Source organism: Pseudoliparis swirei, chromosome 7 (assembly GCF_029220125.1).
Source record: "Pseudoliparis swirei isolate HS2019 ecotype Mariana Trench chromosome 7, NWPU_hadal_v1, whole genome shotgun sequence".
NCBI lineage: Eukaryota > Metazoa > Chordata > Actinopteri > Perciformes > Liparidae > Pseudoliparis > Pseudoliparis swirei.
In genome coordinates, this window is record NC_079394.1 from 8,509,688 (window position 1) to 8,525,080 (window position 15,393).

Consider the following 15,393-nt stretch of genomic DNA (forward strand, 5'->3'; position numbering starts at 1 on the left):
TCAAGGAGATCCTGGAAGTTGTGTCACAGCAATCGATAACTAAATAAAAAACTTGGAGACTTTTCTTAACGTTAGTAATTATAACCACGCCAACCAGCCTTCCCCCGCCAGGCGTGAGGGAAGGCTGTCTGGCACTTTTTCAGTCCTGCCGGGCAGTCGGGCGAGTCCTCTTCCTGCTCCTCCTGGTAGACTCTTCTGGTTTCTGGGGGACTGGGGCCGGAGCTTCTTCAGGACGTTCCACAGCTAAAGAGAGGGTGAGAGGACAGGAATACCAAAGGACAGATACGGGAGAACATTCCTGCCAACTGCTATAAGACTTTATAATAAATCACCTCTGACCATATGCTTCTTAAATTCATCAATAACCCTTTCACCGCTTTCACTGTATATACACTGTATAGACTTAGCATTTTCTTTATCATCTAATTTTCTTATATTGAATATTTCCTGCTCTGCTATTTTATTGTATATATTGCGTGTTTACTCTGTAACCTTGCTTCTACAACCAAATTTCCCCCTGTGGATGAATAAAGTATCTGTTCATCGCTCCATCTATCTGTCCATCTATCTGTCTGTCTATCTGTCTGTCTATCTGTCTGTCTATCTGTCTGTATATCTATCAATTTTCTCTCGGTCTGTCTGTCTATCTATCTATCTATTGCAAATTATGTTTTCACATACAAGGAATGTGTCATGGCGGATGGTGCAACATAAGACAATAACATTAAACAATCAACAATCAACAAAGTGCAAGAATTGTAACATATTACATTCACAGTAGAATATAAAATAAAGTGCACATACAAACCAATAACAGTACTTTAAACAGTGTAAGTGTAAGTTTACAGGGACAAGTGTATTACTTACCTGATAACTTAAGTTAGGTAAGTTAATTTACCTGCGGGCCTGTCCGCGTCGGAGCTGTCGGAGTCTCATTCGCTGCTGATGGAAATGTCACTCTTGCCTGTCTTCAAAACTTGAGAGCCCTGGATAACGTGTTAGTATCGATCCACCGTGCAACATCACAGCAGTAGGGCTGACATTCAAGCTAACCCGAACCCCCTAAAAGCTGTCGACATCTTAACGCTGATTGGCCAAGACTCGACACGTCCCATTAAAGATGTTTTACTGCGAAGAGCACCACATCACATTTTCTCCGTGTTTCACTGCAATCTCAACCCCAGCGGGCCAGTCGACCCCCCCCCACCCCAAAACAAAAACTCTTCGGATCTACCCGATTCACGTGGATGACCCATTTTGGTTTAAAAACGGCGAATTTCGCCGAAAGGTGACACGTTTGCAGGTATGTTATGTGAAAAGGTGCACCTGGGAGTTGGGCTTCCATACCAACTTGCCAATTCATACTTTTTTTTTTCATGAACATAAATGCCTTTCAATATATATAATTCAAATTAACCAATATTAACCAAAGAGCTTTGCTGTCTGAAGTGCTGCTGCTTTATGTAATTTCCCCCTGGGGATGAATAAAGTCAAATGTAATCGAATCTAATCTAAATATCGACCCAAAAAAGATGGATGTGTTGTTTCTGCAGGAGAGACATGTTCGGGTCCATCAGACGAGGTAGTTTGGGGATTATGGTGGGACGGGTCCTGTGACCACATGGCACTGATATTAGTGCAGGGCGGTTCTGTTTTGGACAACCATCTTGTCCTCTGCTGAGGTGTTGAAGGGTCGGCTTCTGATTGTCAGGCCACAAATTGAGAGCTCTGTCTTCTACAGTATATCCACCAAACCATTTTTACCATTCTGTACAAAGAGCTGGTGGTGATTATAACTGGAATTTAGATTTCACTGATTGGGGTTTGTAGCAAAAAGAGAGAGTTATCTAGCCCGATGCATTAATTAAATTGCATTTCCTTTTTACATGAACAGTCTATAAATTGCAACTGCAATAGCACGTGTCGTCCAGCAGATGGCAGTAGTGCAGCAATGATATCTGCTGCACTAAATCCTCAGAAGAAGTAGCTCTCTCTCTCTCCTCTGCTGGTGAAGTGACCTCTGTTGCTAGTTGTACAACTATGGCTCCTCCAGTTGCTGTGTCGCCTCTGATTAAGGTTTGTGTTACTCGTGTTTACTATAAAATACTTTCGCTATCGTAGTTCAGCTCGCTCGCTAGACAGAGCACGCTAACTTGCTAAGCGTTAGCTGGGTAGTAGGTTACGCTATCCTACGTCTAACGTCAACGTTACTGCGACGTACAGCTCACAGTAGTTGGAAGCATTTGTGCCGCATTATACATTTTTATTGGCAGATATTGTGTTGAACTTTATTGTTTGGTGTGACGTGCATGGATTGAAATGTCACCATCTTCATGCATAATAAGAGTCTCCTTTGAATCGATGTGACGCTGGCACGAGCACCGGTTGTTATAAATAGAAATGTCCTTGGATAGAATGGACATTCTCTAAATTTAGAAGCATTTTGAATACATGATATCGTCCTTTTTATCTCTGAACAAAGGTTACCGTTTGTGAATGTATTTAATTCAGCTGTAACTTGTTTTTTAATAAACGTGTCGTCCTCGTTGTTGCCCTCTGCTGGTTATTTTGAAAGGTGACTGATTGCAAACTTCAGGTGTGGTTTGTGACACTTTCTTGTAGCACTAATTAGAGTTTAGTGGGTGAAGCCACATTACGGACTCAATTCTGTGTCAGTGAAACTTCTACAGTAAATAATTCCGATGAATAGTAGAACGTCCTTTTCCTTAATACTTGATTGAGAATGTGCATTGACTTTGAGGAAACCGCACCACCGACATTTATTTGCATTGTTTTCTCCTTTTACAGACCGCAAGGTATTCAGCTTTGATTGCTGGAATCTTCTATGGCAAGAAGAGATATGGTGAGTTATTCTTACTCGTTATCATGAACTTAACCGGAACAGTGCACTGAGAGGAACCCACCGTAATATACTGGAAATACTCGTAAATTGCACTGCATAGGGGAATGCAATTTACACTTTAAACATCTCGTCACAAACCTGATTTTCTTACCAAAAGCATACAAGGTCATTAGCTTGAAACATAAGATTAGACTACAGGTAATGGATTAAAGGTTATAAAAAGTTGATGTCCAAAAGACGACTGATCGACACTCAGTTCCTGCGGTATTTTATTAAGAACGATGTGACACTGAAGGCCCTTATTTGAGGTCGTTCTTGATTGGTGCAGCTTAACAAGTGCACTTCAGCTCATGTTACTAAATGTCATTTTAATAGACCGTCAATATTGGGTGCAATGTTTTGATGCTGTTTTTTTTTAATTTTTAAAACGCCTTAATCTTCTCAGATAACTTGAAGCCGATTGCCGCTGAGGAGAAGAGGATCGAGGAAGAAGAGAGAAAGATTCGCGAGGAGCAGGAGCGTATCGCAAAGCAGATTGCAGAAGGTAGCCTCTCAGGCTTCATGCCTCTGTCAAATATTTATAGTCTACCACTGTTGGAACTTGCATACAGCTGCATGCTGCACTGTTTAGTGAGGGGATGAAATGATGGCAACACATGTACAATACAGTTGGCTTTGCATTGCACCATGTTGTCGCTTAGCCCATCAATGTAAAGTATGTTATTTGTCAATTTTGTAAACCATATTTGCTCTGTAAAATCCTAATTGTATTAATCGTATTTTTTTTTTTTACTCTTTCCTTACAGCGAATGAAGACACTATTCTGAAGTAAAGCTGGGGTGCCGTGTGAGGATGTCTGTGTGCAATGCCCAACATGTTCCTCCTTTTCCCCTGGAGTAATGATGGCAAAGTCAGGTTCCAACTGGTCAGACACTACTGTGTTGGAGACCTTTTGACTGTTGCTTGTATAATACAACACCTCTCTGGATTGCCATAGACAATGATTTTTAACGTAGTTACATGTTATAAAATAAAGCTCCTGAGCTCCACATTGTAATCCGGCAAATGAAGCCGCACTCATAAGTTATAAAGTTCGTCTTGGTAATAAAGCAATGCAATGAATATATAAGTACACAGTCAATGTCGTCCCTCTTTGTTTATCACGTTTTCTCCATCAGCCACTGTTATCGCACGACACAACCAATCGATAATGAAATTTGTTGCCAACTATTTTAAAAATAGATTTACATATACATACATATGTGCCAGTTGACCCCCCCCCCCCCCCCCCAAAAAAAAACCCAAAACTCTTCGGATCTACACGATTCACATGGATGACCTATTTTGATTTAAAATGACATTTTGCCGAAAGGTGACAAGTTTGCAGTTATGTCAGTCTTTTAAATTACAACCACAACTATACACTATATAAAATGGGTATGCCTGTATTACTGTGAATTAGATCAGGGGTATGAATAACACATATGCTTATAATGAGCTCGGGCAGAACAGAAAGTGTCCATAATGTATATTATATATAATCAGCACATTGGTCTCTATAAAAAAGTATTTACAAACATAATATGAATGCTCCCGGACTTTATCTTGGTCTAGTGCTCCCCCGAGTACCTCTCTGGCAGTGAGGCCGGGCCGGGCCTTCCCCAGTAGTCCACAGCCCGGACTCTGTACCAGCCGCCGACCTCCTGCTCCACTACAACACACAACATGGTATATGGTCTTATTTCTATGGATGTCACAATACCAGATATCTTAAAAGGTGAGGATTTTATGTTGTGTTGCTCATTGCCATCATTTAACAATCTATAACAAGTGGAAATTCTTACCTGGTGAATAAACATAAGAATTAAAAATGGTGTTTGGAGTATTAATTCTGCTGAACTCCTTGTGGTCTGTGGAGAACTCCACTTCAAATGTCTTAATGCATCTGCAAATACAAACAAGTTAAAATGCAGAAATGCTTTCTTGTTCTTGTTTATGCATATTACATATGCAATTTCAACATAGTTCTGGCTGAAATACGCTATGAAATAAAGGAATCTGTCCCCACTTTCACTCCTTTACATTTTCTTGCAGTGACAAAAACTAAAATAAAGAAATAATCATGTGCACCTACTTGGAATCAACACAGTGGTCTGACCAGACAATCAGGACTTGGCCTTTCGTGATCCTGATGAAGCGTAATCCATTGATCTAATTAAAAGTAAAATGCAGTTGAGAGTTTTTCCTCTTTTTAAATTGTCAGTTCAGTCGCACACGGTAGGATTTAAATGATGCACCGTTTAAGATGAATGACATTTATGAAAATCTTCGAGGTGGACTACGAGGCACATGCTGAAAAACACAATCACATCTAGTCTGACTTCACATTGTCAATGTGTGTTGGTACCGACCTGCTCTGGCTTCGCTTTGGGCCGGGCACAAACATGGACGAGGAGGACGGACGGCACACACAGTTTGGCTTTTAGAGTCAGAGTGTCCGCGGCAGGAACTTCCCAGGGTCCTTCACTGTGAGGGTCCTGACACAATGACACATCATGAGTGGGTCAAACCATGTCTAACAGCACTTTAAACAGAAGGAAACGTCTGAATCGATCAAAGGAATCAACTCTGCCAAATGTTGATTGTGCTGGTGACAATAAATAGAATTAAACTCTTCAACAATATTTTCAAACTTGAATACACCTTGTCTCTTTAGCAGCATCTCATACACACTAATATGAGACTCAGTTCATCTTCCATACATAGATTGAGCCCAACCGGCTTGCAATCTTGCAAACAAAGTATGTTACATTGATTCAGATTGATTTTTGATTTAGAAAAATGAATTTGGCAAATTACCAATAGAGGGGGGGATAGAGCAGTAATCTACATGGTGAACTAATTTTACATTAGGTTGTTCAGCTGTAGTAAGACGGCATTGAAGGCCTAGGTAGAAAATGCACGGCCCGCCACTGATGTACTGCACTACAAAAACACGACAGGAGCAATGAGCTTCACGTTCAACATTGTAAAATTACTGTACACAACTTTTTTTTTAGATTAAATTATCCTGCAAATACTAAAATATCATAATGTTAATTTGTATGATTTTGATCAGCCTTCCCGTTTACCTGCACACTCCTGAGGCGTCTGAACTGGTCTGCTGTGGGATAGTCGGGGCTGCCCATGCTCTGCCACAGCTGGTATGGGTTGGTTACGTTGTTGTCGATGTAATACGTGATATACATGAGACCTGGAGAGCAAACAGAAAGATAACAGGCAGCATTGAAATGAAGCCCTCACTTGCAGAAATAAAGACCTTTTAAAATATTAACGTAACTACGATGACCTTTTAATCTGCCGCAACAGCATCTTGTTAAACCTACCCTTCTGCGCAGCCAATCCTTTTAGTGAAACGGTGACATCGTCAGTGTTAGTGGAGGTGCTGTTGTCGTCACTGTTGTAGATCAGCACCGCTGCCTGCCAGCTGTCTGAGCCTCCGGGTATTACGGGCTTGTGGCTGCTGGCCAGAACTCCCACAGTGTTGTTGTTGTTGTTGCTTCCTGCTGAGCTCAAAACCTGAGCCAGGATCTGGGTCTCTCCTCAAAGAATATACAGGAGCGGCAAAGGGGCAATTCAAATATGACTTGGGCAGATTTGACAGCAACATCATGGAGACCTGAGCTTGTACAACGGGCTGCTTTAGAAAACCCACACATGAAATAAATCAATCATAACTCAACCATACTCTTCCACTGAGGCACATGTGAAGCCCTGGAGGGCCGCCTGTTTAACAGTCAAGAGGTTGTCACCTAGCAAAGCCAGCAGGCCCATGACAGCGAGCACAGGCTTCGTGATCAGCTGGACGTGAGGCGGCTCGGTGTTGTTGACCTGGAAGCGGGCCGTCAGCGTGCGCTGGGTGAAGGGGTGCGGGTGGTAGCTGAGGAAGGCGTTGTCGTTGCTGAGCAGGGTGTAGTTGATGGTGCAGTTTGGGTCAGCCAGGAGCAGATCCTGGTGCTGGTGTATCACCTGTTGTAGAGAGCAGGACAGAAGATGGTGAAGAGCGAAACCTGCCTTTTCAAACCAGTGACAACACTAACGGTCTTTGTTAGAAGTATTTAAGACCTTTTGTAAATAGAAATATAGTACATACAGTTAGTATTTAAAGTGTCCATGTATGTAGTTGTGGTATGGGTATGCAAGCTAAGCAAAAACAAGTGTACTTTATAATAATTAACTGGGTTGACGAACAAGGCTAAGATTAAATGTTGCCACTATACGAGGCTAATACTGGAATTTTATCAAAATTGGAAATTTATGTTGTGTTGAAGTTTCACTGTCCTGTCAAAGTATAATTTGTGTTGTTTACTATGTGAATGATACAAGTCAGGATAAAAACACTGAACACCTACCTCATGTATTTTCTTTTCTCATTTGAGTTGACCTTATAGTTAATTGCAGGTCAAATAACAATCTATTGTTATAGATTATGTAAAATTATCAATTAGATTCAGCCAACAGGAATCTCTGGTTACTCATTCAGAAAACTGAAGACTAAAACACTTAATAACACAATTAATAATAATTGCAAATAACTAATTGCGTGATTCAACATCTTTCCATATAAATACACAATATGTTCCTCAGTCTCAAGGTGATTTTCATGTTGCTCTCCTCCATCCTCCTCCACTCTCACCTTCACCACCATCGCAGCGTAGGTTACATCGGCCCTCCACTCCTGAGGTCTGGACCAGCCCACCAGCGGATCCGCCTCATCATTGTAAACAGGGAGACTTCTGAAACGGGGGAAACGCTCTTGGATCTCGCCCACTGTCTGGATCTCCTGCTGGAGGATGGGCAAGGAATAGCCTCCTCCCTGAGGAGCACAAACAGAAAGTTAGCTTCCAAAAGTCTATTCAGATTGTATTAGTTTTATAATTAATTATCTTAATGGATGCGTAACTAAATATAGTTTTACATAAATCAGGCAATATGTATTTCAATAACACCACGATCTTTGTGTTTGTCCTCGAAAGGAGATTGTGTCATCCTATCGTGAAGAAAATATCTTCACAGCAATGAATATGACAAACATTTAATATTTGTTCTAGATATGCTTCGAGTCCATAGAAAGCTCAACCTTTTTGTGCAGGGCGATGTAATCGATCCGGACCCCCGTCTCTCCAGTGAAGTAGTTGGTGCCGTTGTAGCAGTGCTGCAGCATGGCCCAGCAGTACGGGGAGTGTGGGGCAGAATGACAGGAGTCTCCTGGACCCCCAAACCTCAGGAGGCTGCTGGCAGCACGCAGCCCCTCCGAACAGGCATCATAGTAGTTTAGAAACCCTGAAGAAAAGAGTGTTATATATCAGACTGCAGGTAGATTACTTACTGATTGACGTCCGATTTTGTCAGTATTATATCAGTATTAGCCTCTGATAAAGTATGTGTCTAATCATGGATGTACGAGTTTCCTAAGGCGCATTATCAAACATTTTTAGATGAAGTAGTAGTAATATAAACATGTATAAGTAACAATATATCTATGAGAGAAATTGTGAGCAAAATTTATTAGCAACGCATTTCCTTGTACCAATGGTCACATGATGCGACAATTTCCACCTTAAAAAATAACTGATATGACCTCAAATTGTCACGCAGGATGAATAATAGATGTACCTTGAATTGACACGCTGACATTATCAAAGTCGTGGTTGTTGGGCTCATTCCATGTTTCAAAGTTCCACTGAGAGACGCTCCCCAGGCCATACTTGTCTGAAATTTAACAAAACACAACATTAATAATATTATGTAGGAAAGGATCATACAGTTCAGTATAATTTCATTATAGTCTAAAAAAATGTTAAAGATGATGTTAAATTAAACCAAAAAACCTTTCTGAAAAGGATAACCCCTTAAACAGGGCTAACATTATCCAATAGTGTATTCTATTTAATAGTAAAACCTCAGCAATCTAAAATATACATAATTATACATCTTGCCATCATTTCGAATAGCAATCCCCTCCCAAGTAGGTTGAAATAACTTGCAATAACCATCGTAAACATTTACTTAAACACTGCTTCTCAATACAATTATTCTATTTCAGGTTTGATTACATGTTATGAAGTGCAAAACCCATGTACAATGCAGTAGTGACTAAACAAACAACTCACCAATGTACCTCTTGGCCATCAGATAAACCAGATTTCTCCACTCGACCACTTGTGATTTGTCCTCAAAGTCAGTGAAATAGTTAGACACACTGCCCATCAGTTCAAAACCTGACAACAAGATGTGCAGGAATTAGTTACAGGGCATATATTTACAGCCACATGTCACAAGTACAACAGAGACCAGCAAAATCACATTTGACGATTGGGTCTTTTTGTATCTTTTATTTTTACCTTTGAACACGAAAGGTTTAAGTGTAGTTTAGAATATGCTATCAAAATAACTGCTTTATAGGGACAACAGGACCTCAATAATATACAATCATAAAACAGCCACTGGACCATGAACATCCAGTGAGCATCATGACATCTATCCTGTAAGCACACATCTGGAAACCAGACGAGAACATGAAGACTAGAGTCATTTAGGAAGAAGATTACTTTAAATGTGGTTCAATACCTGGTCGGAGTCCATTAATCCACAAGAGTTCTATCAGCTGGTCTAGTTTAGTGAAGTCATACTGGGGTTGTCCTCCAATATCTCTGCAACAATACAATCAGACAGCAGCAATATATTTGAAGGAATACTCAGAAAACCAGCAACTGATAATCATAAAGGTATGCCATCTTCAAACTAGACACTACACGGTATTAAGTAACATGCTTTCATCTTCACTTGCTAGTTTACTTACCGTGCAGTAACCAACTCCAGCATCCAGTGTATCCGGACCTGCTGGATGCCTCCATGGGGGACTGAGCCCACATAGGCCAGGTTCAGCTGCTGGTCGATGCTCAGGTCAAACTGGGAGGCCTGGGTGTGCGGGAGCGGGGGACTATGGCACCAGTGACACATAATGTAAAGATTTACTCTTTTTTTAAAAAGTTGTATTCACCAGCTTGTTCATAGAATTAATAATAAAATATGTCCCAGTAAGAGTCATTCTGATGGTATTTATCTCTTTAAAAAAATAAAAGGTCTGGTTTGTTAAATATGCTTATTTGGCGTGACATTATTTGATAACTCTTCTTAATGATAGAGGTATTCTGGTAGATTCGGTCTGAAAATAATAACCAAGTCAATTGGTCTAATTGAACTCAGTGGCGGGCCGTGCATTTACTACCTAGGCCTTCAATGCCGTCTTACTACAGCTGAACAACCTAATGTAAGATTAGTTCACCATGTATTTATGTATGTACATGTGTATATATCAGAGAACCCCCCACCCCCCAGTGCTTGAGCCTGCTCTATCCCCCCCACCCCCCCACCCATCAGTGCTTGAGCCTGCTCTATCCCCCCACCCCCACCCATCAGTTTCCTTCAACACCCGTCGGTTTATTTTGATCTTGTCACCGATATTCTTTCTCGCTCCCACACTCAAAGCGACAATCACATTTTAGTGAACGATGACGAAGCCGCTTCGAGCCGGCGCCAGCTTCAGCTGGCCTGTCCGAATCTCGTCCAGGAGCTGTTGTGACGGTCTGACCTCTGACCTTTTACTGCCTAGAGCAGGAGCTGAGACCCAACTCCTCATCCAAGCAGATTTTGTACAGTTATGAGATATTCCTAGTGTTAAGTGCCATTTATTTTACATATACAGTTCTGAAGTTACCAAGTGACGCACAATTTTTCTTTTAGCCCCCCCATGGCAGAGTGTATACTGTCCACACAGGGACATCTGAAAACACAACAGCAAATGAAACATCATCATAATTTTGTTTTTGTTTTTTAAACTTATTTTGTTTGCATTTTTTCTTTGCTTTTAAGTCCATCACAACCTGAGCTTTTAACCGTTTCATTCATTTATCTCCAGACCAGACGATGCTGTATCACAGGGCCGCTGTCGCCTCCACTATGAGGCCATGGCATCCTTCAAGTGCCCTCCATTGCACGCCTTGTGTCTGTCGGGGTCAGGAAGGCGTTCGGAAGCATTCTGGTAGTTTGGTGTAACATTAATTGACGTGTTCTCACAGTTTACTGCAGTATTTTAAAGGTCCTCTGTGTAAATGATGTGAAATGGTTCGGACTCGCCTCTTTCTGCACTTCACTTAGTCACAGGGGACTCACACACACGACTGTTAACGGACTGCCTCCTCTCCCCTCGTCATTCATTCGATCTGCCACGCCTGCAGAAAGCGTGTTTTAGGTCTGATTTTTGTAATTTAAAAAAAGAAGATCAATGCCGACGGAGTTTTGTAATTTCATCAGGCGAGGCAACAAATCCAGCCCGGCTGTGTACATGAATCATTCTGCGTGCATATCGTTTGTCCTCTGATGAAATTTAAGAATGTGAAGGTAATGAGACTAAGCCATATCTAGCTGTTTCCTGAACCCATGATGGACTAATACATAGTTTTTAATATACTGAAATTATTTTTTAAATAACTGTTTAGTTTTTCAATCATGTCCCGACTCTTAAGTAATCATTCAAAACGTGAAAAAACAGATATTTGCTTCTGTGTTCCCTGGACTGTCGAATGGGGGTGGGTTTGTCATAAACAGTACATTGTTCAACCATTTTGTGCATAATGATTTTTTTTTATATAACCCACTGTATAATAGCAAGGATTGTATATAAAACTGAAGAGATGTAAATATTTATGTGGCTTGCTTCAAGGTTGGTATTACAAAAAAATAAAATTAATATTCACATGGTTAAATTCTACATGCCCACCAGCAAGCTTTGTGGATAGCAGTGTAAAAATGGAAAATAAAAAAGACACTGCCTTCATGTTTAAATAAAAAGCGTATTGCCATTCATGGTCTCAGTCATGTTATTAATAATTTCTGCGTTCTCACACATTTTATTTAACTTGCCCTGCAGGAACATTTGACGAGTCCAAAGTAATCGGGTTGTCTGCAGCTCGGTGGGGAGCGGCGCTTTGATCCCCTCACGCATGCCGAAGTGTCTTTGAGCAAGACGCTGAACCCCCAGTTGCTCTCCAGGCGCTTCACTGCAGCCCAACTGCTCCTTCATAACCAATGGGGCAAATCCCGTTACCACCAGAGGGCAGTACGTGCATATTGTTGAACACTTACACACTCTGTGTTTGTCCCAATTTGTGAGGGGAAACTTTATTTTGCGAATCATTATTCATAAATTTAAGAAAATAAAGTGATGAAATAAAGACCTAATTCTTGTAAATAGTGCATCACTCAGATTGTGTGAACGTTGAGGGCTTTCAGTGGTTCTACTCATGTTCTGTCAGCTGATCTGGTCTCCTGTGTTCTGCTGTACAATCGCCTGTATGAAGGTCATACTGCACGTCTGTTATGATCCTCTCCTGACATGACGACCAGAACATCTACACGGAAGACATTTAGACTGTGATTAGCCTTTCCTTCTAAATGTAGGACGTCACAAAGTTATTGTATAAGTATTATATATCACTTGTAGATGTATGCCATTTTCTATGTGTCTGTACTAGGGCTGTCAATCGCTTTAAAAAAATTAACTAATTAATCGCACATTTTGAAAATCATTAATCGCGATGAAAAGGTTTTTTTTCTTCTAAAGACTAAATCTTCGAAATGAACGAGTAATCCCTTCAGACAGCGTGTATTTTAGACACTTGTTTAATTGTATTCTTTTTTAAAGACAAAACTTCACAGAGCTGTGTTTTCAAAGAGGCTCCTACCTATAAAGTGCCAGTGAGGTATTTAATATCGTGTATGATAAATTGTTTCTTCAGTGAAACATCCAGATTAGTAATTTAAAAAAATGCATTAGAGACCCCATTGGTCCTGTCATCTTAACATTGAACAACAGCAGAACCAGTGGCCTTGGTAAACTGACAAATATGTCACGTTAACCCTCTGGAGTCTGGGCTCATTTTCTCGATTTTACAAAAAAATGTAAATTCACCTTTTAAAGTCTTTTGCATGTGACACATCCCAGTGTTTCCCCCACCATTCTATCAGGGTGAGGCCCCGCCCCCCTGAAATGTTCTCTATAGCGCCAGATTACAGCAGAAGTAATGTCAGGTTCCTTCCTTAAAGACGTCTTTGTTCTTTTATTAAACTAAACGTCTGTTGTTGGTCGTCTCTCCAGCAGCATGTCATTCTGTCTCGACGTGTCGTTCACTCTTCTCGGCTCTCCGTCTCGCGCGCCGCAGAGCTCCATGCCGGCGTGTCTGCGCGCGCATCGGGGCGGAGAAGAAAAAAAAAGTCCCCTGCACCTTCCGCCCCGCGTCACCGACACGTCGCCCTCTGCTCCTCTGTGAATATCGAGGAGCAGACGGGAGGAAGGAGGCGGACTGCCGCGGTTTGACACTCACAGGAGTGCAACAACTTCAACGACACCGGAAGTAAACAAAGTTGCGTTAATTGCGTTAAAATATTTTAGTGCGTTAATCGCGGCCAAATTAATCGCATAGATTAACGCGTTAACGCTGACAGCCCTAGTCTGTACACATGGTTTATGTGTACAGACACACGGTGGTATGTGTGCATACCAGTGGCGGGACGTGCATTTACTACCTAGGCCTTCAATGCCGTCTTACTACAGCTGAACAACCTAATGTAAGATTAGTTCACCATGTATTTATGTATGTACATGTGTATATCAGAGAACCCCCCCACCCCCCACCCATCAGTGCTTGAGCCTGCTCTATCCCCCCACCCCCCCACCCATCAGTGCTTGAGCCTGCTCTATCCCCCCCACCCCCCCACCCATCAGTGCTTGAGCCTGCTCTATCCCCCCCAGTCTACGAGTATCCAGGGTACACATCCTGGTTACCATATTCTGCTCCCCAGGACTCTCCCAGATCCTCAAGTAGACCTCTGAACAGTGAGTCTGCTCTCTATTTACGCACTCTGGATCAAAGCTCCGTGACGTCACTATAGCTTATAGCGAGTATCGACGTCACAGGACAGAACCAGAACGCTGCGTTGTGAGAGCCAATCAGCGCTGAGCTGCTCCGCTGTTGGATCTAATTGGCTGTTGCTGCTCTCGTGACGCTGGATGCGGAAGTCATTCACACCGGGGCGCTAGATGTTGCGACGTGTGCGGCATTTCCACAAGAAGTATAACGTAGACAAATTGGTTAATTATTCCGTGGCGGATGGCGGAACATATTTTCCCACGGAGCAAAGTAACGGAGATAAGCCACGCAACCCTCAAATATTCTGATGTTTTAATGACATGTGGTTCAATTAAGTACTCGCTCTCTTAAACTTTAAATCTTGAAAGAAATAATGTGTTGTGTTTGTGCGTGTGATTTTGTGTGGTGAACGTAAACTCAGCTGTCATAACAAGCAGCAGGAGAGCACCGTGTTAACCTCTTGGTATACTGCATGCTCAAAACATCAGAGCATTGTTTATTAAGGCTGCCCACATAGCATTTATCTCTTTATTTGCAGGCCTAGGAAAAGGACCCTCTCAAAAAAATGTCCAAACAGTACTTTGAACAAGTAAGATGTATTCTAAAGAATTTAACATAAAGACAGGACATTTGTGCAATAGAATTAGGCATGTTTTTGTAAATGAGAGTAGAGTTATTAAAACACATTAAAATTATTTAAGGTAGCAAAGATGCCTCGTAAAAGACCTTTGCCAGGCCAGATTGCAGGGTACAACGCCAAATTAATTCAAATTTCCTGATATTTGTGTGTGGATGCGTGCGCGGCAACATTTTGGTCACCCCCGACAAAATCTCACTCCAAGGTTTTTTGAAAAGTTGGCAGCTCTGTGTTTCGGCCAGCAGAGAAGGCCTTGCTGGCCCTGACGGCCCACCACTGATTGAACTAAATGTCAACTTTCTTACCACTTCCGGTCCTTTACTGCGAAGAGTGACTGTAAATTATAATTTAGATTTGACCTACCAGAAACCAGTGCTCCTCCAGAACGGTTGAAGACCTCCTACTGGTCTCTCCACATCAACTGCGATGACGTATGAAGTTGCTAAAGTGTTGGTAATGTTAAGAAGTAAAGCTAATGTAAATAAGACGGGACACGTTTTCCACTGCATTTCTGCGACTGCGCAGTGCAATGGGGCTTAATTGCCCAAACTAATGTCGTGAAGTTAGTAACGAGGTTAAATTAATCCCAATATGACTTCTACATGGTTCGTTATGTAAATAAACGAAAAAGAGGCTTTTCACATAATCCACAAAACAAACGCTCCTGGCGCGAGGAGTCTGTCGCGGTCAGCTGAGCAAAATGACGCTTAATGCGTGCGACATTTTGTTGTCTGTAGTTTTATACACGTGCTAGTGTTTTCGAGGAACAGATGGTGTAGACACCATTTTAAAAGGAGCATTGACCCATTTGACTAAAGACTTTATGTTTAGTATGATATGGAACAATTTAATATTTGTTCAAATTAAATCCTTGGAATATGGTACTTTGAGCAGGTGCTTAA

General features: G+C 41.5%; 1 protein-coding gene across 1 annotated transcript; it reads right to left on the reverse strand.

Annotated features, from left to right (window-relative positions):
• Positions 1-4,004: 4,004 nt before the first annotated feature.
• Positions 4,005-15,375, reverse strand: idua (alpha-L-iduronidase). The gene is made up of 14 exons (XM_056417979.1): positions 14,855-15,375; positions 9,726-9,866; positions 9,494-9,576; positions 9,037-9,144; positions 8,540-8,635; positions 8,004-8,206; positions 7,560-7,739; positions 6,676-6,892; positions 6,250-6,465; positions 5,995-6,116; positions 5,275-5,400; positions 4,998-5,074; positions 4,708-4,808; positions 4,005-4,574 (listed from the first exon to the last, which is right to left on the reverse strand). Exons 1-14 carry the CDS (start codon positions 14,998-15,000, stop codon positions 4,474-4,476), a joined length of 1,917 nt encoding a protein of 638 aa, XP_056273954.1. The 5' UTR covers positions 15,001-15,375; the 3' UTR covers positions 4,005-4,473.
• Positions 15,376-15,393: the final 18 nt, after the last annotated feature.